This window comes from Palaemon carinicauda, chromosome 17 (genome assembly GCF_036898095.1).
Source record: "Palaemon carinicauda isolate YSFRI2023 chromosome 17, ASM3689809v2, whole genome shotgun sequence".
NCBI classification, from domain to species: domain Eukaryota; kingdom Metazoa; phylum Arthropoda; class Malacostraca; order Decapoda; family Palaemonidae; genus Palaemon; species Palaemon carinicauda.
Window position 1 is genome coordinate 48,189,620 of NC_090741.1, and position 24,376 is coordinate 48,213,995.

Consider the following 24,376-nt stretch of genomic DNA (forward strand, 5'->3'; position numbering starts at 1 on the left):
TTAATAAATTTCATCTAGTGTAGGGAAAAAAGATAAAGTGCATGATGTGAATTGTATGTAAATATTTTTTTTATAGTTGATTGAACATTTCTCTTTTTTTTACACTTGAAATGTCATATTTCTAGAAACAAATAGATTCTGTATAAGATATAAAATTTTTGTTTTTCAGATAAAGGAAAATTTTATATTTTGAATATTTACAATAATAGATTTAGTAAAACCTCTGTCTTTTCTCATATTAAACCTCTAAAATTTGAAAGCATTCAGAAGAATGTTACTGTATATGCAATTACAAAATCTTCAACACCTCTCAGTGCATCAGCATGCAGGTGGGACAGCGATGTCTCGGTGGGTACTGTATTTTGAATTCAAATGAATACTGGAAATATTCACCAGGCGGGAATAAAGGTTTTGCAATTGAATTTGATCATTTAAAAAGAGTTATGAAGCATTGAATTTTATTTTTTTTACCTTCTACTGAGAGTCATGAGTGTTTTATCCTATTGTGGTATGAAAAATATTTTGTACAGTGATACCTCTGGATACGAAAGTTTCTGCTTACGAAAAATTCAGGATGCGAAAAGTGATTCGAAGATTTTTATGCCCCAGGATACGGATAAAATTTCAGGATACGAAAACCTTACGAGATCCCAACTCTTCGCCGAGAGTAATTTTAAAAAGCGCGCGCCGCCTGACTTTGAACTTGGGTAGACTCACTTACAGCCTCCTGCTCACCCATTGGTTATCTCCCTACTCAGACGCTAGCTGACGCCATAAGATCCTGCTTTCCTATTGGTCGGCAACTATCCCAGCTTGCCTACGCACGGGCGTTCATCTCTCTCTCTCTCTTTTCGTTCCGACCGCGGTATCGTTAACAGACATTGTGTGCTTTCGCTTGTTTGACTTAGTGTTAATATACAGTACATTCGTACGCCACGTGTTATCGTTAATAAACATTCGTTACTGTGCACTGTACTGTATTAGTGTTTACTATACATAGACTGTATATAACGTTACGTAGTGTATTATATTACGTTTGCCTAACGCATTTTAGAAATGTGTTGAAAAGTAGGCAGAAACAAGCTTCAATGGATAGTTTCTTATTAAAGAGGCCAGCGGTATTAGTAGGCCAAGACGAAGGTGAAAGTGAAGAAAAGAAACAGAAAAGAGGAAGGGATGAAGAATTAGAAGGTGAAAGTAAAGAAAAGAAACAGAAAAAAGAAAGTGATGAAGAAGTAGAAGAGATTTAGAAAATAAGAAAAACGTAAAGTTATAAAAAAGCAAAAAAAAAAAAAAATTCAATTTTAAGTTTTATGTTACCGTTAAGTGTTAAAGTAATTTTTTCTTTCGTTTTATAGTTTTCCATACGTAATGCTAAGTGTTAATTATTTCTTCCATTTTTTTATTTCGTAAAGTTTAAGTGTTAATGTGTTAAGTGTGTAAATTACTGTACGTAGTCTGTCACTTGTTACGTTTTCTGCCTTATGCCATCCTCCTCTGCCGCGACTTCGCTATCGGACATCTTCTTAATCAAAAGGTAAGTTTCAACTTTTTTGTTACACTAATTAACTGTAACCTTTTTTTCAGAGTGTACAGGTATCAATCATTAATTTAGGTGTACGTACAGGTAACAATACACCTTCACTGATCTAAATGCTTTACGTACATACAGTACCATAACTTTTATACAGTAGTAAAGAAAACGGACTGTTTTCTTTGGGCTTGGGGGGGATAACTTGGCTATAACTATATTATTGAATAATCTCATAGTGGTTTCTGGAATGGATTAGGCTGTTTTTAACGGTTGTGTTAATTATTGAATGATAGAAATGGCTACATTGCATGTTTATTGCTACAGTTTAGCGTGTTTATGAAAGAAAGGGTGACTTTTTATAAGGCTTGGAACGGATTAGGCTATTTACATGGAAAACACGACTCAGGATACGAAAATATCAGGATACGAAACCGCATCCTGAACGGATTAATTTCGTATCCTGAGGCATCACTGTAGTTGTAAAATCATTGCTAAATCTAATATTGTCTGCAAAATTTACCAATGTTATTGTCTGCAAAATTTACCAATGTTGTGTAAGAGGTGAGATATGTAAAGAACATGAATATTTTCTGTGGGTGTTTGGTGGCAGAAGTTAGCTGATGTACAACAGTCAGTCATGAGCTTAGGAATTGCAATACTCTTGTGTCTGAGCTCAAATGAATGCACATTAGTGTTCAGTATTTGACTATGGTAGTGTCCTTGAGTCCTTATATTTAAATTTCAGGTGGCAGAGTGCCTTGCAGATGAGAGCAGCAAGATGTTCTGGCTGTATGGGAAGTATCCCATTTGCACGGAACGCTGCCAAATGTCAGGAATGTGGTATAGTAGCTCATAGTAAGGTAAGCACTTTAATAGAACTCTTTTATGAGCCATTATTTATTCAAATTTTTATTATTATTCCTTCACTACATTTTATTCTGAAAAATCTAATTAAAAGCTTATATTGTAATTATCAAGCCTGTAAGTATATTAGTTGCATTTCATTTTTTTAGTATGTAACATAAGTTGGCCTTGTTTCAAAGGAGAGACGAAAGTGAATACTTCTAAAGTAGAGGACAAATTAATACGATTGGTTACAGAATCAGTTGAGAATCTGTGTCGATTAGTGACAGTGTTTGGAAGGCTGTTTGAGAGAAGGAAGTTGCGAGGTAATGAGGGTAAGGGAAAGGTTATGAGATGCACCAGAAGGGAGGGTGGTGCTAGATTGAATGTCATGTTGAATGGAGAGTTACTTGAGGAAGTAGATCACTTTAAGTAATTGGAGTCTGTTGCTGCAGCAAATGGTGGAGTGGAAGCAGATATACATCAAAGAGTGAATGAAGGATGTAAAGGTTTTAGGGCAGTGAAGGGAGAAGTAAAGAATAGTGGGTTAGAGATGAATGTAAAGTGAGTTCTGTATGAGAAAGTTATTTTACCAACTGTGATGTAGGGATCGGAGTTGTGGGGAATGAAAGAGACAGAAATTTAATTTCTTTGAGATGAAGTATGAGACAGGGTTAGGAACAAAGTAATGTATTAAGGATAAGAGCAGGTGTGAGATATGAATTAGCAGCCAGAGTGAACATAAATATATGTTGAGGTGGTTTGGCCGTGGAGAGGATGGAAAAAGGTTGTCTGTTGAAGGAGGGAATGAATGTATGAGTTGATGGGAGAAGTTCAAGAGGAATGCCAAAGTCCCTTGTGAATTTGATGGAGTCTAGAATTTGTATATTTGTTACTGGTACATTCACTGTTAAAAAGATCATATTTTTTAAGAAATGTCCTGCTTTGGAAAGAGCATAATGGAATATAATTCATATTGATTATAGAAAATCTTTCAAGTATTTTAAAGCTGAACAATATTTTTATTCATATAAATGGGAACTGGTTCAATTTGTTTTTATTTTTAAAGTAGCCTAGTAAAAAGCTTCAGGATGTTATTTGATAAATTTTTTTTCAGTGTAGCACAGGTATCCCATCAACATGTGGACTCCCTATAGAATTCGCTGAGCATTATTCTAGGGGATGGTCAACAGATTCGCCCAAGAGGTCGAGTAATCCCGAGTCAGATCAACATTACATTATGCAAGGCTGGGTTAAAATCCCAAGGTCTGTATAGCTTTTTTTGGAAATCTGTTGAAGTTACTGTTTTTTCTTTATTGTATTTGGTTTAAAATTGAGAATATACTGTAATCTTCTTCTTGTTTTAATCTCTTATGCATTACAGAATATATATATATATATATATATATATATATATATATATATATGTATGTATATATATATATATATATATATATATATATATATATGTATGTATATATATATATATATATATATATATATATATATGTATATATATATATATATATATATATATATATATATATATATATATATATATATATATATATATATGTATATATATATATGTATATATATATATGTATATATATATATATATATATATATATATATATATATATATATATATATAATATTTAGTGAATACAGTTGTATTCCTCACTTCAGACCTGGTAAGGCCTGCTGGGACTCGCGCTATGTATGTGTGGAGAAGAACGAACTGTTAATATTTGATCAAGAACCTGTGGGAGGCATGCAGCCCCTTTCCAAGTTTAGTCTTAATCCTCCAGAATGTTCAACTACTATAATATCTGCTATTCCGAGATCAGAACTGCCCAACACTAGTAGTGTTGATCTACCTTATGTACTAAAGGTAAGCTGTGTATATCGCTTAACAGAATCCGTAAATCTACCAAAAATTCACTTTGGATCTTAGTGCGAGTTGTCAATGTTTTATCATAAGAGTGGTCTATTGTGAATTAAGGAAATTATATTTGAGAATTTTGTTATAGTAAGAAAATTGCAGTCATATATATAAAATTGCATTCTGTATTGGAAATGCTATACATTTAGGCAATGAGGATTTTAGTTAATTGCATTGCATATATGCTTATGGTATGTCAGACAAGGTAAATTATTTCCCATCAACTTTGGAGATTCATAAAGTTCTGTTAATTTCTTCCAGATTGAACTCTCGGCCAAGAAAGCTTCGGGTCAGTCCGATTGCCTGTACCTCATGACGACTAATTTTGAAGAGAAGCTGTCTTGGGTTATGGCACTAGAGGGAGTTGTTGCACAGGTGAGTTCTAACTCTTATATTTGGCTGTCATTCTTATAATATTTATGGAATATATTTATAAAGGAAAAAAGAATGTCAAGAAAATTACTTAAACTTTATTTTCACTTTGTCCTTTTCTACTTGGCTTTATTTTTTTATAATTTGTAAGAATATATTAATAATGTTAGATACCTTATTTTCCTTCGCTTCATATCTCCTAATTTTGCTGACTTTTTAACTGTATCTTTAATTATGAAAGTTTATATTCATAATTTTGATTGAATGGATTCTCTGCCGATTATATATGAAAAGAACTTTGTAAATCAATATTGATATTTATCTTAAGTAGTTTGGCTTTCTTATGTGGATCTGAGGTCCTTCCTTGAAACAAGACTTGATGCTTGTAGCCAAAAGTGAGGAGCAACATGCAAAGCTGTTGGGATTTTACCTGCATTGAAATCTGCTTAACCAAATTTATAAACAATAGTGATATTTTCAATATTAAACTTACCCGATAATCATGTAGCTGTCAACTCCGTTGCCCGACAGAATTCTACGGGAGGGATACGCCAGCTATCACTATACTAGAAGGGGGTGTACTCACAAGCGCCACCTGTGGCCAGGTACTACAGTACTTGTTGTTGACGCCACCTCACTTTTTCCTCTGTCGTGCTTCCGGCAAGACGTTCTTGGATACGCTTATGATTTTGGAGTATTGTTCACGGTTTGGTGAAGTATTTCTCTAAAATTTGCAGCTATTCGCTATACTAGAAACTTCTATATTAGCTTAGTTAGCTTTTGGAATTAATTTAATTATGGTGACGAAGAGAGTATGAACTCTCTTTCACCTTTAAATGGCCGACCCTTCCCTTAGACGGAAGTGTTGGTGTCTAAGAGAGTATAGACTCTCTTTCTTAATTTTGCTTAACAAAAGTTATAGATTTATTTTATATCTCTCCGCCTTTTATAGGCCTCTTCGATTAACTTCCTTTTATTATAAAATTATTAAAATTAATTTTTTTTTTTTTATATTCGACCTTTCCTAATGGTAGGCGGTCTTTTCTTGTACCGAAGTTAATTAACATTGAGCCCGTCATTTCGGTTTTACCTGTTAACATATTATGCTATTTTAATGTTTTTGAAAGAATTTCTTTGATAGTCTCGTACTGTTTTCAAAGTTGAACTAACGTTTTGTTTTGTCTCTGCAGTTGTTGACGTTTCAGAACGTTCAACTTGCGCTCTATCGTTACGATAGAGAGAGAATTTTCACGGTGTCACGTTGCAGTAAGAGTAACCGTGTCTAGCATTTTGTTCATTCTTTCTTAACTTAATGGTTTTAATTCTACAAAGGAACTTTTCATTTTGGGAAATATTTTCCTTTAACAATAATATGTGTTAACGATATATATGATTGGGCTCTTCTCTCAGGTTCTAAGTCAAGAGAGAGAGAGAGAGAGAGAGAGAGAGAGAGAGAGAGAGATAGAGACGGAGGGAGAAAGAGGAGGATAAACGTTTCGTTCAAGCGAGTAACGTTGTTATCGTTTTTGCTCTTCTCCCTAGTCTCTTTAGGGGAAGAAGGTAAACGTTTCTAGAGTTTTTCTTGTTCTCAAGCTTTATGCGGTGAGAGATTTTAAACGTAGTTTATTTGATCTAGTGTTTAGTCTCTTTCCAGCCACTGAATTATTTATCTTTCATTAGATTTTTCTGTTACATTGTAATTCTGTTTTCGCAATTACTAACTTTTGAGAAAGGATAGAATTGCGTGTTTCAGGTACAAACCACTTAAAGTTTCGAGTTCAGTGAAATAAGTGCAAACAGAAAATCAAAAGTGATAAGTGATTAGCGCAAAGTGTGTCAGTGTTGTGCGTGAGGGTACTTCTGTGCGTGCCAGTCGTCCTCCCAGTCCGGGACCTCTTGCAAGCTCCCAAGCCCAGGGGAGAAGCAATGTCGAAGGGCAAAAGGGTTCGGCAGGCCTTGATCGGCGCACAGAAGTATCCTCGGTGGTTGCGGGCGTGTCTTAAGAGACCGTCACTCCCACCCGCAGACGATTGAGCCCTTATTTTGCTCGTCTGCAGAAGAAATTTAGGGGAGAAAACGCTGGTCTCAGGTCTCAAGACCTCTTAAACGTAAAGTCCAGACCTATGCCAGACGTACGAAGTTAGAGTTCAACAACCCGGATGCAGTCATTGGGTTAGCTCTGACTCTCCTCAGTCTCAGGTGACTGCACACCTCCTAAGAGAGGTAAGGCGATGCCACAACAGACCTTATCGTCTGTTGATCCCAAGACGACTTTGCTGCAGTCCATGCAGTCGCAGCTTGGGGTCTTAATGCGTGAGTTTCAGGCTGAGAAGGTTACACCTCCTCCTGCGAACGCTCCGCCTCTCCGCAGTCCAGTCTGCCAGGCGTACGAAGTTGAGGTTCCTCAGGCTACCTTACCGCGTTCTGAGTTGCCAGTTACCAGCGGTGTGCAGCAACCTCCGCCTCCTCCTGCGAGAGCTCCGCCTCTCCGCAGTCCAGTCTGCCAGGCGTACGAAGTTGAGGTTCCTCAGGCTACCTTACCGCGTTCTGAGTTGCCAGTTACCAGCGTTGTGCAGCAACCTTAACCTTCCTTAAGGCAACCTCAGCAATGGGAGCAGGAGTCTTATGCCTTACTTCCTCCGCTTCCGCTTGCGGTTCCACCAGCGAGGCAACAATCTCTTGAGGTACGACAACCTCTTCCATCAATGAGGCAGCCACCTCAGCACTCGCTGCAGCTTAGGCTAGCTCCTCAGGAACCTCAACTCGCGAGACAAGAACTGCGTTCTGCGCAGCCGCTATCTCAACTCTCGCAGCTCACACCTCAGGAACCTTAACTCGTTCCTCAGGAACCTGCTACTGCGCATCCGCAACCCTTACAGCAAGCGCAACTCTTGAGGCAGCAACCTCATGCTATGAGTCAGCCACCTCAACGCATGCATCTGCCACTTTCTCCTCAACTTGAGAAATAACAAATGACAATAATAACACCTCATTACTTTCATAACTTGCATTTGTAATCATATACATGTATGCCTACACAAACATTATGATAATGGAGGTTATTTGTCTTACTTATATAAAAATATATATGTATTCCTTGCAATATATTTTTAACAATATCGCAAAATATGGCAAAAATATCTTCAAAACAAAAATGAATCATGAGTTATGAATGTAAGGTAAATATTATGTTGATATTAAAACCCCATGCAAGCATGCATGAAGCACTCTAGCACTGGTCATGGAATTTCTGAGAAATGTTAAACGCCATGCAACACGCTCTGCTTACCTTACAGTATGCTCTACATACAGCATGCTCTGCATACAGCATGCTCTGCATACAGCATGCTCTGCATACAACATGCTCTGCATACAGCATGCTCTGCATTCAGCATGCTCTGCATACAACATGCTCTACATACAGCATGCTCTGCATACAACATGCTCTGCATACAGCATGCTCTGCATTCAGCATGCTCTGCATACAACATGCTCTGCATACAGCATGCTCTGCATACAACATGCTCTACATACAGCATGCTCTGCATACAACATGCTCTGCATACCTTACCGCATGCTTCTCAGTCATACATCTTTGGTTGTTGCCAACTCACTAGACTGTCAAGCAGTTTCGTAATGTTGCCTTCTAGTCTGCTGCTTTTGCACCATTGAAACCCTCACTGAGAGAACTTAACTTTTCTCGGATATGGTCCCTGTAGATGAGAAAGTGCTTTTCTCCCTCCTTCTGATATTCCCTTGAGGACTCTGTCATTTGGAGAGGAGCCTTTAGCTGCGTAGCCTCCTATGGACTTTTATTTAAGCATAACATGCTTCCAGGGAAGGTAATGGTTCCACTTCAGTCACTAACCCCGTCTGTTACCACACCTGCTCCCATAGACCTTGAGCTGTGTTGCAAGACATGCAGTCCAAGCTTAGTCCTTGTTAAAGTATTTTTTGTTTACGGAGTCAGTGTGTCACTGGGAAGACGTTCAACAACCAGCAGAAGTGACTTGTTGTGACGCAGTGCGGCAACCTCAGCAACCCGATAAGGAGTTGTCTGTACGACCCAGACAGTCTAGACAGCTTCGGGTTGTCACTGTACTTCCTCGCTTCCCCATGGTTGACAGTTCACAGACTGTGCAGCAGTACCATGATCTTGTGTCCGGCTCCGTCAGACGACTGGCTTTTAAGAGCTCCCACAAGTCGTCGCTGTCTGGAGATTCTCAGATGGACTATGGATCTGACCAAGGAACTGGGCCTCCTGGTCAATTTTGAGGAGTCTCAGCTCATCCCATCCCAGACCATTGTCTCCCTGGGTATGGATCTTCAGAGTCGAGCTTTTCGGGCTTTTCCGTCGGCCCCAAGGATCTTCCAAGCCCTAGAATGCATCCAGAGCATGCTGAGAAGGAACCGATGCTCAGTCAGGTAGTGGATGAGTCTAACAGGGACACTTTCATCGCTGGCCCTGTTCATCGTGTTAGGGAGAATCCACCTCCCCCCCTTCAGTATCATCTAGCTGCTCACTGGATAAAGGACATGACGCTAGAGACGGTCTCAGTTCCTGTTTCCGTAGAGAGGAGGTCTTCTCTCGCGTGGTGTAAGAACAGCTTTCTTCTCAAGGAAGTCTACCTTTGGCTGTTCAGAAACCCGACCGCCGTCTCCTCTCGGACACATCAGACACGGGCTGGGGTGCGACTTTGGACGGACAGGAATGATCGAGAACATGGAATCAGGAGCAAAGGACACTTCACATCAATTGCAGGAGTTGTTGGCGGTTCTTCTGGCCTTGATAACTTCAAGTCCCTCCAGCTTAACAAAGTGGTGGAGGTGGACTCTGACAACACCACAGCCTTGGCTTACACCTTCAAGCAGGGAGGGACTCTTTCGTGAAGTTGTTCTAGATCGCAAGGGACCTCCTCATCTGGTCTAAAGATCGAAAGCTCACGCTGGTAACGAGGTTCATTCAGGGCGGTATGAATGTCATGGCAGATCACCTCAGCCGGAAGGGTCAGGTCATCCCCACAGAGTGGACCCTTCACAAGAATGTTTGCAGCAGACTTTGGGCCCTGTGGGGTCAGCCAACCATAGATCTGTTCGCTACCTCGATAACCTAGAGACTCCTATTGTATTGTTCTCCGATTCCAGACCCAGCAGCAGTTCACGTGGATGCTTTTCTGCTGGATTGGTTCCATCTCGACCTGTATGCATTCCCGCCGTTCAAGATTGTCAACAGGGTACTTCAGAAGTTCTCCTCTCGCAAAGGGACACGGCTGACGTTGGTTGGCTCCGCTCTGGCCCGCGAGAGAATGGTTCTTAGAGGTACTGCAATGGCTGGTCGACATTCCCAGGACTCTTCCTCTAGGAGTGAACCTTCTACGTCTACCTCACGTAAAGAAGGTACACCCGAACCTCCACGCTCTTCGTCTGACTGCCTTCAGACTTTCGAAAGACTCTCAAGAGCTAGGGGCTTTTCGAAGGAGGCAGCCAGAGCGATTGCCAAAGCAAGGAGAACATCCACTCTCAGAATCTATCAGTCTCTAGGGGAAGTCTTCCGTAGCTGGTACAAGACCAATGCAGTTTCCTCAACCAGTACCACTGTAACCCAGATTGCTGACTTCCTGTTATATCTAAGGAAAGTAAGATCCCTTTCAGCTCCTACGATCAAGGGTTACAGAAGTATGTTGGCAGCGGTTTTCCGCCACAGAGGCTTGGATCTTTCCACCAACAAAGATCTACAGGACCTCCCTAGGTCTTTTGAGACCTCAAAGGAACGTCGGTTGTCCACTCCAGGCTGGAATCTAGACGTGGTCCTAAGGTTCCTTATGTCATCAAGATTTGAACCTCTCCAATCAGCCTCTTTTTAGGACCTCACATTAAAAACTCTTTTCCTCGTGTGCTTGACAACAGCTAAAAGAGTAAGTGAGATCCACGCCTTCAGCAGGATCATTGTTTTCACATCTGAAACGGCTACATGTTCCTTGCAGCTCGGTTTTTGCTAAACGAGCTTCCTTCACGTCCTTGGCCTAAGTCGTTCGAGATCCCAAGCCTGTCCAACTTGGTGGGGAATGAACTGGAGAGAGTACTTTGCCCAGTTAGAGCTCTTAGGTACTATCTAAAAAGGTCTTAACCTTTACAAGGACAATCAGAAGCCTTATAGTGTGCTATCAAGAAACCTTCTTTTCCAAGTTCTAAGAACTCAGTTTCTTACTATTCAGGCTTCTGATTAGAGAAACACATTCTCATCTGAAGGAAGAAGACCTTGCTTTGCTGAAGGTAAGGACACATGAAGTGGGAGCTGTGGCTACTTCAGTGGCCTTCAAACAGAGCCATTCTCTGCAGAGTGTTATGGATGCAACCTATTGGAGAAGCAAGTCAGTGTTCGCATCATTCTATCTCAAAGATGTCCAGTCTCTTTACGAGTACTGCTACACCCTGGGACCATTCGTAGCAACGAATGCAGTAGTAGGCGAGGGCTCAGCCACTACATTCCCATAATCCCATAACCTTTTAACCTTTCTCTTGAATACTTTTTATGGGTTGTACGGTCGGCTAAGAAGCCTTCCACATCCTTGTTGATTTGGCGGGTGGTCAATTCTTTCTTGAGAAGCGCCGAGGTTAAAGGTTGTGATGAGGTCCTTTAGTATGGGTTGCAGCCCTGTATACTTTAGCACCTTTGAGTTGATTCAGCCTTCCAAGAGGAACGCTGCGCTCAGTAAGGAAGACGATCTTATTAAAGGCAGAGTAACGGTTCAAGTCGACTTCCTTACCAGGTACTTATTATTTCATTGTTATTGTGGATAACTGATTATATGAAATACGGGATACTTAGCTATCCTTTAGTCTTGTACACTGGTTTTTCACCCACCCCCCTGGGTGTGAATCAGCCACATGATTATCGGGTAAGTTTAATATTGAAAAATGTTATTTTCATTAGTAAAATAAATTTTTGAATATACTTACCCGATAATCATGATTTAATTGACCCACCCTTCCTCCCCATAGAGAACCAGTGGACCGAGGAAAAAGTGAGGTGGCGTCAACAACAAGTACTGTAGTACCTGGCCACAGGTGGCGCTTGTGAGTACACCCCCTTCTAGTATAGTGATAGCTGGCGTATCCCTCCCGTAGAATTCTGTCGGGCAACGGAGTTGACAGCTACATGATTATCGGGTAAGTATATTCAAAAATTTATTTTACTAATGAAAATAACATATTTCTGTTGTACCTAAATTGTACAGGACCTGAGAGTACTAAATAGCGTACTGTAAATCATTGCTGTCATTGTGCGATGGTAGTGTCTAAATTGCATAATCAATCAAAGTTGATTGATAGCTTCACAATCAATTATTCTACCAACTTATATTTATTCAAAGAATTTTATTATTTTCAGCTTCCAAAGAGTGAAGTAGACAGTAGTCAGATGGAGCGTGTTCATTTAGATGTTTTGTATTCTTCCAACAATCCGCTTTCTCTCGATGTCAATTCACTGGTTTATATTAATGATAAGGTAAGACTATTTTTTTATATGGCGTGTAATGAAATACTGTGTTGTACTTATTTTAAATCTTGAGACACATTAATTTGGAAGTATATTTACCAAATGTTCTCATATTCCTACTCAGTTTTGATATTTAACCAAAAATTTTGCATTTGCAGACTGTGATTATTGGGGCCTCAGAGGGACTCTATTCATTTGGTGTCGGAAAAGATGGAGCCCTGAAATCTAGAGCACGAATTGAAGGCTTGGCGACTGTTCATCAGATACTAGTTGTGCAGGAGGCAGATGTTGTGCTGTTTATAGCAGGTAGTGCTTGTGTTGTTGTTTGAAGTCATTTGTTGTGAATCTTTCCGCAGTTTTCAACTCATTCTAAATTTACTTCCCTTCCAGTAGATTAATATGGGAAGGGATGGTCCAAGAAAATCAAAAGTTCTCGATGCATAAATTTTTTTTTATCAGAACACAATATGCTAATGTTAACCCTTTTACCCCCAAAGGACGTACTGGTACGTTTCACAAAACTCATCCCTTTACCCCCATGGACGTACTGGTACGTCCTTGCAAAAAACTGCTATTTAAATTTTTTTTTGCATATTTTTGATAATTTTTTGAGAAACTCCAGATATTTTCCAAGAGAATGAGACCAACCTGGCCTCTCTCTGACAAAAATTAAGGCTGTTAGAGCAATTTAAAAAAATATATATACTGCAAAATGTGCTTGAAAAAAATAACCCCTGGGGGTTAAGGGTTGGAAATTTCCAAATAGCCTGGGGGTAAAAGGGTTAATAAAATAACTTAATATGCATATTATAAGAGTTGTGTAAATGATATTTTTTTTTTATTCAATCTATATGATGAAGACATGAGCTTTTATTTCTTCATGATGGTCCCATTCTAAGCAATCTTTTTTTTATTTTGCATGGTATTTTCAAAGGTATTTAGTGCCAGAAAGCCAATGGTCTGTAATCTTCAGTAAATACTGAATGATTTGGTAAAAAAAAAAAATTTTATTTGTTGAATAAAAACCATTGCCTTACAACTCAGGAACATAAATGGTGGTCTACCCTTAAGTCTGCACTCTATGGTGTAGATGCAAGTTCCTCCTTTACTTAAACCAGATGGCTCAGTCACTCACGGAACAAAAGGAAAAGGCAACCCTTTTGGCTGATGTTTCTGACAGTAAACAGAGTAATAAAAAACTTGAACTTCCTCATTCCTTTTTTCCTGAGGCTAAACAAACTAGTTTAGCGTTTCGATCTCGTGAGATTAAAGCTCTGTTGATGGACCTTGATGCTTATGGAGGTGTAGACCCAAATGGTATTTTTCCTTTGTTTTTTATAAAGCCAGCAGATTTCTTAGCTCCAAAGTTATGTTATTTTGCGCAAGTTGGCAAGAAGAGGAGCTTTTAGCACTTGTTGGAGAATTGGTAATGTTACTCCTCTATGTAAATGTGTTTGTGGTAGCTCAAGTCCCACTGATTACCGCCCAATTTCCATAACTCCCATATTATCTAAAGTTTTTGAACGTCTTCTGGCAAAACGTCTTAATAGGTTTGCTGAAGGTAATCATCTACTCCCTAGTTTGCAATTTGGTTTTCGTAAAGGCCTTGGGGCATGTGATGCCCTTCTTACAATCTCCAATGCTGTACAGAAATCCCTTGATTGTGGTCAGGAAGTTCGTATGATTGGCCTTGATTTTAGTGCTGCCTTTGACCGTGTTAATCATGAGGCCCTTGTTTTCAAACTCAAACAGTTGGGAGTGGGTAGGTCGTTTCTTAGCATTATTATTGATTTTTCAAGTAATGGATCTCAAAGAGTTGTGTTGTTGGGCACCATAGTGAGTATAGGAATGTGATATCCAGTGTTCCTCAGGGTAGTGTTCTTGGCCCATTACTTTTCATACTTTATACACATGACATGTGGTTTGGCCTAGAAAACAAGCTTGTTGCATATGCAGATGATGCTACTCTCTTTGCATCAATTCCATCCCCTGCATGTAGATCTGGGGTGGGTGAATCCCTTAATAGAGATTTAGCTAAAATTAGTGCATGGTGCAAATTATGGGGTAGGAAGTTGAATCCTAACTAAACTCAAAGTATGATTGTAAGTAGGTCAAGGACGGTGGCTCCTCAACATCCGGATCTCAGTATTGATAATGTTTCTTTAAATTTGTATGACTCTTTCAAAATTTTAGGCGTGATTCTCGACAGCAAATTTACTTTTGAGAAACACATTAGGTCTGCTTTTTCAATTGCACAAAAAATTGGCTTATTGAGAAAGTCCTTTAAGATTTTCAGTGATCAATCTATTCTGAAGAAGTGTTTTAATTCTTTCATTTTACCTAGTTTTTAGTATTGTTCTCCTGTCTTGTGTTCAGCTGCTGACTCTCATCTTAATTTGTTGGACAGAAACTTACGGTCTATTAAATTTCTTATTCCTGATCTAGATATTAATCTTTGGCACCGTCATTCAATTAGTTCATTATGCATGTTGCATAAGATTTTTCATAACTCTGACCATCCTTTACATTCAGATCTCCCTGGACAATTCTATCCTGTTCGTAATACTAGGCAGGCAGTTAATTCTAATAGCCAGGCCTTCTCCATCATGAGGTTCAGTACTACACAGAAGTTTTATTCCAGCTGTTACCAAGTTGTGGAATGATCTTCCTAATCGGGTAGTTGAATCAGTAGAACTTCCAAAGTTCAAAGTTGGAGCAAATGTTTTTATGTTGACCAGGCGGACATGAGTCTTTTTATAGTTTGTATATGACATATCTGTTTTTGACGTTGTTAATAGTTTATATAGGACATATCTATTTTGACGTTGTAACTGTTTTTAGAATGATTTATTGTTAACTTGTTCTCATCATTTATTTATTTCCTTATTTCCTTTCCTCACTGGGCAATTTTTCCCTATTGGAGCCCTTGTTCTTATAGCATCTTGCTTTTCCAACTAGGGCTGTAGCTTGGCTAGCACATACATACATATACCAAAGGCACTTCCCCCCAATTTTGAGGGGTAGCCGACATCAACAATGAAACAAAACAAAAACAAAGAAGGGGACCTCTACTCTCTACGTTCCTCCAGCCTAACCAGGGACTCAGCCGAGTTCAGCTGGCACTGCTAGGGTGCCACAGCCCAACCTCCCACATTATCCACCACAGATGAAGCTTCATAATGCTGAATCCCCTACTGCTGCTACCTCCGCGGTCATCTAAGGCACCGGAGGAAGCAGCAGGGCCTACCGGAACTGCGTCACAATCGCTCGCCATTCACTTCTATTTCTAGCACGCTCTCTTGCCTCTCTCACATCTATCCTCCTATCACCCAGAGCTTTCTTCACACCATCCATCCACCCAAACCTTGGCCTTCCTCTTGTACTTCTCCCATCAACTCTTACATTCATCACCTTCTTTACCAGACAGCCATTTTCCATTCTCTCAACATGGCCAAACCACCTCAACACATTCATATCCACTCTAGCCGCTAACTCATTTCTTACACCCGTTCTCACCCTCACCACTTCGTTCCTAACCCTATCTACTCGAGATACACCAGCCATACTCCTCAGACACTTCATCTCAAACACATTCAATTTCTGTCTCTCCATCACTTTCATTCCCCACAACTCCGATCCATACATCACAGTTGGTACAATCACTTTCTCATATAGAACTCTCTTTACATTCATGCCCAACCCTCTATTTTTTACTACTCCCTTAACTGCCCCCAACACTTTGCAACCTTCATTCACTCTCTTGACGTACATCTGCATCCACTCCACCATTTGCTGCAACAACAGACCCCAAGTACTTAAACTGATCCACCTCCTCAAGTAACTCTCCATTCAACATGACATTCAACCTTGCACCACCTTCCCTTCTCGTACATCTCATAACCTTACTCTTACCCACATTAACTCTCAACTTCCTTCTCTAACACACCCTTCCAAATTCTGTCACTAGTTGGTCAAGCTTCTCTTCTGTGTCTGCTACCAGTACAGTATCATCCGCAAACAACAACTGATTTACCTCCCATTCATGATCATTTTTGCCTACCAGTTTTAATCCTCGTCCAAGCACTCGAGCATTCACCTCTCTCATCATTGGCTAGTAATAATAATAATAATAATAAGTATCTTTCTAGCTTTCAAATGGGGTACAAATAGATCAAAACTGATTAGGCAAATAAGTCAGTAGGCCTAGATTTGCTTATAACAATGTTCTTGCATAAAGTATTAATTGGTGTAATCTCCAAAATACAAAAGAAATAGGTTCAAGTAATGCATTAGTTTGTATTTTACATATCATGGAATAAATTGTTTCATGAATTTTCCCTAGTGTTCACTTTGAGTTTTATCTCGAGTGACAGCAGGGCCTATACTCCCTGTACTTCCCCTCAGTTAGAGTTAAGTAGCAAAGACTGGATTTATAATTAACATGAATATTTAGCCTGATGTTCATATTGCTTCATTCCGGAAGCTGACTCAATATCGACGTTACCCCCAAAAACTAAACATTTCCTGTTTTCTTCTCTTCAAGAGGTAACATTGGGTGGTTAAAGTCAGTATAAATCACTTCCATCATGATACTCAACTGATGTTTTTTCTTACAAGTAGGAAACTTACTAAGGGTTTCCTGAAAAGATTTTGGAATCTACAGATTTTCTATTCTACAAGTGTTCACCTACGGTAATATATCCCTCTAGTCCTGTTTCTCGAGATAAGCAGCTGAAAACGGAAGTGGATAATTCAACAAGATGTTCACATGCGCTCATTATCAACCCTTTGATAGTGGTTATTTGGAGTCTCCCCCGAAATGTTTTGAGTGTTTCCGTTGGGGTGTGTAATTTTTTTAACTATTAATTGGGATGTTTTCTGAAATTATGTATGTTGGTGATATGGTGTGATTTAGACTGGTCTGCATCTAGGCAGACCAAAGCAGTCATATACAGTAATGTGAAAGAGAAGCAATGGCAGGAACACTGAAGACAGACGGACAGGATGATGATGAGATGACACAGCCTGACGACCGAGGCTGGATTCTGAGTCAGCTGAGGGGTGCTGCACAAGTAGATAATTCTTCCTAAACCCATTCCCTTGTCGGTTTTGGAAAAATTGTGATTTTCATATAGGAGGTCCTATCAGGACAATGTCCCATTGAGGATTAATGTCGGTGAGAGTAGTTCACTTGTATATGAAGGTGTTTGTTTTATTTTGTATTGAGAAATGATACTTTTCCTCTTTAAAGTTCAGCTAATAGCTGGCTGCTGTGAGTTGTCATACAGTACATAAGTAATTTACACTCATACATTTTTCTTTACATTTAGTTCAGATGAATCCAGAGACAACAAAATAAATTTCCTTTTTGTGCATTCTTTGCTATTTTTCACAGACGGTTGTTATTCGACTTGGAACTTTGAACCCTGGTGTTTGAGACATTTTCCAGAGATGAAGCAGGGAGATTAGCTTGTTAGCTATAATGATGGTGTGAAACTTCTATGGCTTCGGTATTATGGAAAGAACATTTTCCAAACAACTTTTTTTCGATGACAGCGGGTCCAGTTCATTGCATGCTTGAGACATGTATTCAGAGATGCTTTGTCATGATTATGACAAGTTTAAGAAGATTCATCAAGATTCTGAAGTGCTGAATACTAAAGAATAAAGGTGCTAAATTAAATGTAAAAAACACCAACTGGGCAGGCCTGCATGATGTATTTTGTTGTCATAACAAAGTAAGCAAACAGGTACATAGCTTTCAAGAGAAGTTTTTCAGTTGTCCATGTGCTGAACGCCGAGGTTTGGAAATGTCAAACCAACTTCATGACCTTCGACTTCATGATTATAGCCACAAGTCCCTTGACACCTTTTTGATTAGTCCTATGGTGGCTTCTCAAGTAGTTGTGTAGTCAGTCCAGCTCCTGCACGGAACAGGAAGCATCTTGTCTATGGTAATGTTTAGAGGTAAGTTGGGAATGACTGGCTATTCTCCTTCATTGTTGTGTCCTCTTGGGGACGAAGCGATCCAAAACAATACGTGCCGGATCTGACTTGATTATGGTATGTTAAACTTCAGAGCTACCTTCTCTAAGTCTAAGGAAGTACAGTATCTCATTAATCTTCCCCAAAGGAGGGAGGATGGTGGAATTCATATCAACCCATTGATCATCATACACCAGGTATATTATTCTGGATTGATTTCCCATTCAGGGGAAGGGTTTCCTCAGTTGACCATGTACTGTTATTCTAGGACAGACCCGGCGTCAATGACCTTAGATGTCAGGATGCCTGAAAATTTTAAATCAATCAATCAATCAATCTAGGACAGGCCAGGCCCTATCAGTCTACTCATCCCCATGAGAGGCAGATAGGAGGATCCTGGAATTATCGCCTTTGCTCCCGTACGGGGCCAGGTTCATTGACTTTTACAGGGAAGGAGAACCAACCAGTTCAGTCTTAGGGTGACTTCTGACCCACTGCAGTGAGTCTAACTATTTAAAGGTCAAAATGTTTGTTAACGCGTAGGACCAAATAAAAAATTTGAAAAAAATAATTTTTATTTTTCCTAGCTATACAAATCTGAGTCCTTTGAGTCAAACTTCCCTCCTCAACCATCCTTCTCAGTCCCGAGCCAAAAGGTCAAAGTGAGTCTCTTCTGACACATGGTGGGGTGAGGCTTCTAGTCCCTATGCACCACCCGTCAATAATTATCTCGTTTACAAATTCAATTACCATTCCTGCCTGCGCTGAAATTATCTCTCAATTTAAAGGACCGCTTCGTGTAGCTACAAATTATTTTTAAACATTTTCTCAAAAATATTAATTAATGTACAATATTTCCTTTATATTTGTATTCATTTTTGCATGCTTCTAATTGAAGAAATTGTTATCTTCAGGAACTGACAATCTTGTGTATAAGGCATACAAGAGTATTGTCACAATTACTGCCGAAGCAGATCAGATAGCTAAGCCAAGTCTTAATCCTGAGCGCATTGAACCACTTCAAGGTTGTCATCTTTTAGCTTGTGGCTCAACTAAGGCAGGAAATACCTTTGTATGTGCTGCTGCTTCTGATAGAATAAGGTGAGTTTTTGTTAGTGAACTGAGAATTGTTTATATTTAGAAAAATGGAATGAAACTTTTGTGACACAACATTAGGTTGCATAGCTTGACACCTAATATGAGCTGTGTTAAGCTAAGCATGCCACGTACATTTATTTGAACTGATGATAATTTAATGAATGAAAAAACAACATCTGCTAGTTTGAGGAATTGTCTGCTATAGTAGATGTAAAGATTTGTCTACAATATTAATTCTTTAATATGAAGAAAGTAGATGGAATGAATGTTGGTGTAAAAGGTATTGTTATTATACATACATATACCAAAGGCACCTCCCCCAATTTTGGGGGGTAGCCGACATCAACAAGAAACAAAACAAAAAAGGGGACCTCTACTCTCTACGTTCCTCCAGCCTTGTTATTATAGAATAATTTTAATAACACTGCTGATTCTCATAAAGTAGTCTGAATGAATTTTTAAGTTAAAGGTGAAAAATGTAGCAAGAGGAAGTCAAAGATTACTTCTGTAAGGAAGGGACCAATGGAAATAGATAAAAAGTGGAAGGCAGAAAGTAAAGCTGCTGGAAAAAATGTAAAGCATCTTTAGTGTTCCACTCAAAGCATACTTCACATGATGTAATGAATATTGGGAAAATTAATTTCATAAAAATTTACCTCTATCAAAGTTACATTGTTATTTTATCTTTTTACTGAAGTAATCTTTTATTTTGCAGCATACTATTATGGAATGAAACTCAGGAAAAGTTTACCGTGTGTCGACAGTACAGCACCCAAGAACCCTGCAGCTGCCTGCATTTCACCCTTGCGACTTTGATCGTAGGCGCGGAGAAATTCTACGAAATTGATCTCAAGACATTTGAAATTGAAGGTATGAGGGGAAGAGGAACTAAACCTGCTGCTTGTGTGTTTGATGCCTAATTATTTTGTCTTTATTATTTATGTATCTAAGTTACTGGTTTCTTTGAATTGATAATTTTCAATATTTAACTTAGCCGGTGATTATAATAGCTGCAACTCTGTTGCTCGACAGAAAAACTCTACGGAAAAATTCGCCAGCGATCGCTACACAGGTAGGGGGTGTACTCAACAGCGCCATCTGTCGTTCAGATACCCAGTACTCATTGTAAACAAAGAACTCAATTTTCTCTCTGTCGGGCTACCGGCAAGACCTACTAATTCGCTGTTGCTAACTGGATTTGTTTTCACAACTATTTGGTGAAGTACACTATTCTAGTTTTGAGCTTTCGCTATGCAGGTGTTTTATCTTCATCTTAAAACTTGAACTCGTTTTGGATAGATTTAATTATGGTGACAAAGAGAGTATGGACTTTATTTCACTTTTAAATGGCCGACCCTTCCCTTAGACGGAAGTGTGTTTAGGCTTTTAGTAATTATCTTATCACGTTACTGTATAGATTTTCCTCTATATTTTATATCTCTCCGCCTTTATTAGGCCTCTTCGATTAACTTTCCATTTTTTATAAACATATAAAAATAAATTTTAATGCTTTGTTTATATAGACCTTTCCTGAGAGTAGGCGGTCCTAACTTGGAAACCGAAGTTAATCAACGTTGAGCCCTTTATATCGTCTTTAGCTTTTAAAGAGCTAAGGATTTAAAACTTTTTATATGTAATATTTTATGAAAGAATTTCTTTGATAGTCTTCGTACTGTTTTCAAAGATGAACTAACGTTTAGTTTTTTATGCTACGCAGTTGTTGACGTTCAGGACGTTCAACATGCGCTCTATCGTTACGATAGAGAGAGAGTGTATCACGGTTTCACTTTGCAGTAAGAGTAAATCGATTCTGACGTTTTGTTCATTCTTTCTTAGCTTAAATGTTTTAAATTCTAATTTAAAGGAACTTTTTATTTGAAAAACCTTTCAGTTTTTTCCTTTAGTCAAATAACATTTTTTTTTTGACGATATATATTTGGGCTCTTCTCTTAGGTGCGAAATCAAGAGAGAAAGAGAGAGAGAGATAGAGACGGAGGGAGAGAGAGGAGAGAAAACGTTCCGTTCAAGCGGGTAACGTTGTTCTCGTGTTACTCACGTCCCTAGTCGCTGTACGGGGAGGAAGGATAAAACGTTTTTAGGTTTTTATTCTCGTCCCCAGGCTATGTGCGGTTAGAGATTGAAAACGTAGTTATATGAACTAGTGTTTAGTCTCTTTCCCAGCCACTGATTTTTCTTTTTATCTTAAAATGTTTTCTGTTTTTTGCTGGTATTATGAGCTTGCATTATACGACTAATTTCGCAATTACTACCTTTTAATGAAGGGTAGAATTGCGTGTTTCAGGTAGAAATAAGTGCAAAACAGAAAATCGAAGTGATAAAGTGATATGCGCAAAGTGTTACAGTGTTGCGTCCGAGGCGCAAAGTGTTACAGTGTTGCGTCCGAGGGTTCGTCTGTTCGTGCCTGTCGTTCACCTAGTCCGGGACCTCTTACATGCTCCCAAGCCCAGGGGAGAAGTAATGTCAAACGACTTATGGGTTCGAGAGGCCTTGACCAACGAACAGACGTTTTCCCTCTATGGTATCGGGTGTATCTTACCAAGATCTCCCCTACCATAAGACGAGAGAGACGTTGTTTCTCCTCGCCATCCGTAGGCTTTTCGCATAAGAAACCTGTCATAAGGTTTCGAAGCCCTTAAGCGAAAGTCAGTCCTTTCAGGACAGGTCCAGCGTCCTGGTTACAGCCATTAGGACAGCTCTGACCCTATGCAGTCATCGGATAACTGCTCGCCGCCTAACAAAAGCGTAACACAGACTCCGAGAGTCTTTTTTTGTAGGCAAAGTGTTGCGGTCACAGACGTTACCCTCGTCTATTACCACAACCATTTCCGTTGATCCTTAAGGGGTTGTATGGCAAAACATGCAGTACAGTGAACCCTCGTTTATCGCGGTAGATAGGTTCCAGACGCGGGCGCGATAGGTGAAAATCCGCGAAGTAGTGACATCATATTTACCTATTTATTTAACATGTATATTCGGACTTTTAAAACCTTCCCTTGTACGTAGTACTGTTAACAAACCACCCTTTAATGTACAGAACACTTAATGCATGTACTACAGCACCCTAAACTAAAACAGGCACAAATATTAAAGGCGATTTTATATCATGCGTTTCCTAAACACCTAAAAAGCACGATAAAAAATGGCAACCAATGTTTTGTTTACGTTCATCTCTGATCATAATGAAGAAACAAACTCATTTAGTGTACACATATATGTATAGGTTAGTTTTTGCATCGATTATATTGATTATACAGTACTGTATGTTGATTTTTTTATTACCAATGTTTTAGTTTACGTATTTTTCTTAGGACTTCCAAATGAAATCTTTTTCTTTATGACGCCGCCTGAAACGACGGCGTGTACGCTCAGTAAACAACCACGCTCAGAACAAACAAGGCATTTAACGCGCATGATGATAGTGATAAATAATGATACAGTACATACAGTATTTACAGTAAAAGCATTTACAAAATATGTTACCTTACAAATATAAATTATACAGTACTGTACTTGTACGTAGCAAAGCAGGAAAACAATTTACGAGAGAGAGAGAGAGAGAGAGAGAGAGAGAGAGAGAGAGAGAGAGAGAGAGAGAGAGAGAGAGAGAGAGAGAGATTGTTTTACGTACGTAAATGTAAATTTTAAACAAAAAAAATATGATAGGTTACAACATGTAGACTTTTAAAACCTTCCCTTTAACTTAATGCATACAGTACGTACATTACTAAACTATAAAACAGGCAGTAAGAATATTAAAGTAAAAAATAAAGATTGTTACTGTACTCACCACGAAAGAAGTTGAAGAAAAACTTGAATGGTGATGGCGATGAATTTGCTGCACAGTAGAAATGATGATGATGAAGCTGATGATGTGTTCTACTGTGCAGTCAATGATAGTATTTTACGTCTCTTCAGACGGAGGTGTCTTTTCCTGGGACACCTCTTCAACTTCTTCCTGGGAAACTTCTTCAATTTCTTCCGAAGGCGTACTAGCAGGAGGAACTGGCTCTTTTTTGCGAGGCTGGAAGAACATTGTGATCGGAAGTTGTTGCCGCTGCTTCTTTTTTCGATCCAAGAGCATCCTGTAGGGAGTCATGATGTCATCGACCTTGTTGGAGAATTGCATCGAGCGAACCATATCCTCGTCCCACTCTTGTAACATTTCTTTCGCCTCCTTGATATGGTTGCAGAACTTGGCAAGCCGTTCTAATGTTAAGCCCGTTTCTTCGACATTTTCTTGGGTCTCTTCCTGGGTATCACTCTCTTCCTCACTTGCCGATTTCGTCAGGTCTTCGAGGTCTGCGTCAGTTAGGGGCTGGGAATGGCAGTCCAACAACTCGTCGACGTCTTCAGTCGTCATGTCGCCAAACCCGTCACCTCCAATTATGGCAGCCAACTGCACAGATTTCCGTATTGCAGAGTGTTGGATTTCCGACGGAGTAAATCCCTTGTCGTCGTAAACAATATCGGGCCACAGCTTCTTCCAGCTCGCATTCACGGTTGCAGGTTTCATCTCTTGAAGTGCCTTCTGAATATTCTGCAGGCACGTGGCTATGGTGTACTGCCGCCAGTACGCCTTCAAGTTGAAATCTTCATCCTCGTCATCTTGGGCAGCATCCACACACGCAACGAGGTCCGCCAAGGTATTCTTCGTGTAGAGGGCCTTGAACGCCCTGATAACCCCCTGGTCCATCGGTTGAATTAATGACGTGGTGTTGGGTGGCAGGAACTCAACCTGAACGCCCTCACGCAACAGGTCAGTTGCGTGTCCACCAGCGTTATCCATAAGGAGAAGGATCTTGAATGGCAAGCCCTTCTCTAAGAGATATTGACTGACTTGCGGGATGAAACACTGGTGGAACCAGTTGGAGGTCAGCATCTTCGTAATCCATGCTTTTGGATTATGCATCCAGTCCACGGGAAGGAGATTCTTATTTTTATTTTTCAAAGCGCGAGGATTTTTCGACTTATAAATAAGCCCCGGTTTTAACAAAAATCCAGCAGCATTGCCACACATCACGAGGGTAACGCGATCCTTGAATGCCTTAAAGCCAGAGGCTTTGGCTTCCTCTTTGAACAG

The 24,376-nt window shown here is 39.5% G+C and overlaps 1 protein-coding gene across 1 annotated transcript in view; it reads left to right on the forward strand.

Moving 5' to 3' along the window:
• Positions 1-24,376, forward strand: part of sti (sticky) — a 103,784-nt gene that overhangs the window by 65,532 nt on the left and 13,876 nt on the right. The window contains exons 28-35 of the mRNA XM_068390971.1: positions 2,280-2,394; positions 3,495-3,643; positions 4,067-4,271; positions 4,584-4,697; positions 12,085-12,201; positions 12,351-12,498; positions 19,092-19,278; positions 19,991-20,145. Coding sequence (XP_068247072.1) covers positions 2,280-2,394; positions 3,495-3,643; positions 4,067-4,271; positions 4,584-4,697; positions 12,085-12,201; positions 12,351-12,498; positions 19,092-19,278; positions 19,991-20,145 — 1,190 coding nt within the window. The remainder of the gene's footprint in view (positions 1-2,279; positions 2,395-3,494; positions 3,644-4,066; positions 4,272-4,583; positions 4,698-12,084; positions 12,202-12,350; positions 12,499-19,091; positions 19,279-19,990; positions 20,146-24,376) is intronic.